This window comes from Populus nigra, chromosome 5 (genome assembly GCF_951802175.1).
Source record: "Populus nigra chromosome 5, ddPopNigr1.1, whole genome shotgun sequence".
Lineage (NCBI taxonomy): Eukaryota > Viridiplantae > Streptophyta > Magnoliopsida > Malpighiales > Salicaceae > Populus > Populus nigra.
In genome coordinates this window covers 8,433,454-8,437,989 of record NC_084856.1, presented here as the reverse complement: position 1 = coordinate 8,437,989, position 4,536 = coordinate 8,433,454, and the positions used below count along the sequence as shown (strand labels likewise).

Sequence of the window (4,536 nt, the reverse complement as noted above, 5' to 3'; positions counted from 1 at the left end):
ATGATCAAAATAAGTACACGAGCTGTGACCAAAATAGAAACACGTACGATAAATCATCCATATCAGAATGAAACTTTGTTCTTTCAGTTTCTTCATGTAATTCGTTTCCCTTAGAGCTGTAGTTAAGCATAAGGACAGCAGTAAAACCATATAGGATCTACTTTAAATGCTCCATCACATTATGCATGCCTAAACCACTAAACAACAAGGAATTTTTGCCAATGGCGTTCAGTTTTGAAGTATATTTCACCAAAATCAAGTTTTTTAAAGCAGAAAAGCCTAAAATATGGATAGTGGCCATGAGATAGAATAGTAATCAAATCAAGCAAAGAAGATTATAGATATTGAAAATTTTGTGGTTCCTCCTTTTGCATAACAAGAATGTGCTGTTAAATCAATGGTAATTGTTGTGTAAATGACCGGTCTTACCATTCTGATTTATATCCAGTGATCATCTTGAGTCACTAGTATACATACCACCCACAAGTTTTCTCTAATAGATCATATTTCCTCTGTCATTCCACTTTGAGAACAATCTTCATAAACTCATAGACGAAGTAACTAATTGCAGCTGAAGGAAGTACCTGAAGATGAAAGATATTAGAAGAGAGCAATACTGTCAAATTTTTGGAAGGACCGTGCAAACTCTGTAAGCAGCATTGCATTAAAAGTAATAGCTTGTTTTAATAAAAGATAAGCATGACAAGTTCCAGAACATCTGGATTTCAGTTATAGAGTGGAATGTAAGAGGTTTTTGCCCCAAAGGTACAACCATGTGGATTTCAGTTCCAAACTCGCATAAGCTCAACTAACCACAACCCAGACTAGTTGGGTGCTAGATCCATGGATCCGTCTTCTCCTTTCAATTATGTTATGGTGCTAATGTTTTGTAATCCATGAGACTCTAGATCATTGTTTTGTTAAACATAACATCATATGAAGTTAACATAAGCAGAACTTCTATCCCGGCTATCTGTATGGTTTTGTTCAAGTCAAGAATTCAATTATTTCCAAAGTTAAATATCATCAAATTCTGCATGTCTTATAATAATAACCAAGCAATATGCATATAAATAGCATAAAGCTCCGGCATAACAGCTCATAAGGAAGTCCGTTGTGTACAGAGCTTTCAACTTTATACCTGCAGCAAGCTGGGAAACAGTCCAGCATAAAGAGCTGGAATTCCTCCTTGCTCAATTATCTTGACACAGGTCACCAATGCACTCATCTTGGTAGCCCGGACTTGCAATTGAAGCCGTCTCCTAACAACTTCAAATGGGTATGTAGCAAATTCTGCACAAGCACCAGCAATTGCCCCATACACTAATGTCCTGATTGGTCCCAACTCCAGTTGGTCCAAGGCATTTAATTCCTGCCCGTGATGGCTCATATAATGAAGTCTCTTCTGACCTTCCGGTGAATGAAGATAAGCTGATTTCAGTATATCATACACGCCATAGAAAACTGCCCCTGATGGTGCCACACTTAAGATAGAAGGTACTAAGCCCTTGTAAAGTGAAAAGAAACCTTCAGTTTGTATCATGTGGCGAAAAGCACCAATTACACCACCCAAAGCTTCTCCACCAGGTGCAACTATCATGGTCCGGATCTAGAAGATAGAGTAAATAAAAAGCACGTTAGAATCCAAAGGTGGCTGTGGGCCCCCAGGTGCACCTTCATAACAATGAAATCCTGAAATGTAAAATATTTAGCTATTTCTATCAGGAGCAGAGCGGAAGAGGTTAATTTTTACAATTATAAGCTAAATATTTTACATGGTAGCGTAACTATAGATAGCAGAAAAACTAAAATTAACACATTGTATCGCTATAAATGGTATATATTGCATTCCAAGTTCCACCCAAAGCTTAGGGTGATTGTCCACATGATTGTTTATCAATAACTTTCCACACCCAATAAAAGACTCGAGTTAATTTTTCTTTGGCATACAGAATATGAAACAGGTCATTTTGATTTCTTATCATAAATATCACATTACTGAGACACGTCATCAAGTCATATAAAGTAAATTTATCAAGCTATGTACAGTAAATTTGGCAAGACATTGCAAGGAAGGATCGTATATTCCCAGCAAACAACTGTTCAGAAAAGGGGCAAAAGGTGACCAACTTGGTTGGTTGTTTCATCTACAGTCTCAACCAGTTTGCTTTCCTATGGATATTTTGATATAAATCTTCCCTAATATAAGCTTAATGCCAGGAATATTGAAGAAATTATGAGAGCAAGATTACTGAGCTCTCGTACCATAGTCTGAAAACAAAAAAATCATTCAGCAGGTGAAAATAAGTGGCCATATGCAATCAACTTGGGCCACTTGATCCAAGCTTTGCACAATCAGTGTACTATGTTAGTACTTCTACAATGAAGAGTAAGCCCAGTGCCAGCAGAAGAAAGGAAGAGAGTCTCAAGTTTCCACATACCGTGTCAAGTGGTAAACAGAGAATTGTCGCAGTAATGCCAGCACCAGCACCAGCAATGAACCTTTCGAAATTCGTTGTTTCCTCATTTCCTGAGAATCTGAGCAGTTGCTTCCGATATGTGTCATAAGCACAAAAATTGACCGCTTTAAATGGCGCAGTGCGAAGAATGTTAACAAGATTCCCTTTCCAAAAACCCTTCAAGCCTTGAGTAGTAGCAATTGTCTTGATTAGCTCAACAATATTCTTTTGCTCACCGCGAACTATATATTCCAGTTTTAATCGCTCAAGCGGAGCCACACAAGTTCTGATACAATAACATCACTACAGTAAATTTTCAACGGCATTTATCAAAGTAAGAAAAAATAATAATGCATAGTACCACCCCGGAAAAATAAAATTTTGTGCAGCATCGCAGCTATAACACGGATTTTGCAATCGAACTAACGATATTCAACATATAAGTTAACGAAAAAAAAAGCCCATAATTGGCATTGAATGAAAAAGTCAAGAAAATTAGAAAGAGAGACAAGAAGCACAAACCTTGAGACCATGGCAGCAATGGCACCAGCCCACAGATGCTTAGTGGTATTCATAGCAAAACCTCCTCGCGCCTTAACCTTCCGGTTCTCTTTACTATCCAAAACAATATTACCTCCCTCTGCCACCTTATCCTCCTCCTCCAGGCTCTTGCTATCTTCGTTTGGAACCAAACACACCTTAGATTCCTGCAGGAGCCCATCATTTCTCAAGCTCACTGACAGAAAAACACCACTAACCACCACTTCATTAAAATCTCTACTCCTCCTTCCTCTCTTTAAGCCCCCGAAATTCGCGTGTTTATAAAAGGAAATGGGATTTGAAATAGTGATTGAAGAGCATTTATGAGAAATAAAATTAACACTAGAAGAATAAACGGTGGGCTCCAGAAATATGCCACCGAGAGTGGATGAGCTAGAAGAGCTGGGAGTTAAATCTATTGAGGATGGAGTTTGGGATTGTGAATTTCTCGGCCATATCTCAAATCCTGGCATTTTTATGAGACTGTGAGGAGTTTATTGGGGTCTGGGGGAAAATGAGAAAGGTAAAACTAGTTGGGGGAGCGAAATGGCGGATTTGAGATGCTTTGGCTTCGCTTCCACCGCCGCACATAAGAGGCATTTTTGGTACTGCGGCAGAGGTTTTTTTTATTTATAAATATATTAAAATAATATTATTTTTAATTTATCTTTGATATAGTATTTTAAAATAAAAAAATATTAAAAATAATTTATTTGAAGCAAATTTTTTTTTTTCAAAAGCAGTTTTTTATCGCAAAAATAAACGATGTTGACAGTAATTCTGTTTGCCGGTGAATAGAGATGTAGAATTGAGGCTCTCGAGAGATATTTTTGTTAAAGTTATGTTTTTTTGTATTGACATGGGATTTAACTTTAATATTTGTTTTAATAAATTAATTCTCATATTAATATTTTTTAAATTAATGATATTGGAGTTATACTAATCTAAATTTAATGGAGCTCTTTTTATGTAAATATAGGTTTTTGGTTTGAATTATAAATTTTTACTAATAAAAATACACCATTAAATTTGAATGTATCAAAGTTTAGAAGTACCAAAACCTTAAAAAAATACGTGCGTATTTTATTTTAATCTATTTATTTTTCTACATTAACTATAACTAAAAAACATTAGCCTTTTACTGTGCTGGAATTATTATGCATACTCTCACAATGCACTGTAAATTAGAACAATGCATTTTTTGGTAATTTTTACTTTAGTCCTCAAACTTTTATTATGCGTGATTTAATCCTTTTGAACTCAAATTAGCCTCCAATTACATATTTTTTAAAGAGGGAGGGTTAAATTAAAAGCTAAGGGACTAAGTGAAAATCTCTAGTAACATAGGGGTAGGTTGAAAGTTTTGTTAGAATATTCATTTTAATCCCCTATATTTTTTAGATATTAGGTGACCAATCTCTTTAATTTAAAGACAATATATTTTGGTACCTCAGTTCATTTTTCTCTTTTTTCGGTCCTTTTTCTATTAACAGAAGAGAGAGGGAGTCGCCAGATTTCAACTTAGAGAGAAAAAGTT

At 35.6% G+C, this 4,536-nt stretch overlaps 1 protein-coding gene across 1 annotated transcript; it reads right to left on the bottom strand.

Annotated features, from left to right (window-relative positions):
* Positions 1-313: 313 nt before the first annotated feature.
* On the bottom strand, positions 314-3,623 carry LOC133693696 (probable mitochondrial adenine nucleotide transporter BTL3). The gene is made up of 4 exons (XM_062114968.1): positions 2,982-3,623; positions 2,442-2,745; positions 1,142-1,609; positions 314-584 (listed from the first exon to the last, which is right to left on the bottom strand). The coding sequence occupies exons 1-4, from the start codon at positions 3,470-3,472 to the stop codon at positions 516-518; spliced, it is 1,332 nt and encodes a 443-aa protein (XP_061970952.1). The 5' UTR covers positions 3,473-3,623; the 3' UTR covers positions 314-515.
* Positions 3,624-4,536: the final 913 nt, after the last annotated feature.

Coding starts and splice junctions, on each gene's coding strand:
- LOC133693696 (XM_062114968.1), bottom strand. CDS start 3,472: ATGCCAGGATTTGAGATATGGCCGAGAAATTCACAATCCCAAACTCCA. Junction 2,746..2,981: donor ATTGCTGCCATGGTCTCAAG/GTTTGTGCTTCT, acceptor TTATTGTATCAG/AACTTGTGTGGCTCCGCTTG. Junction 1,610..2,441: donor TCTGTTTACCACTTGACACG/GTATGTGGAAAC, acceptor TCTATCTTCTAG/ATCCGGACCATGATAGTTGC.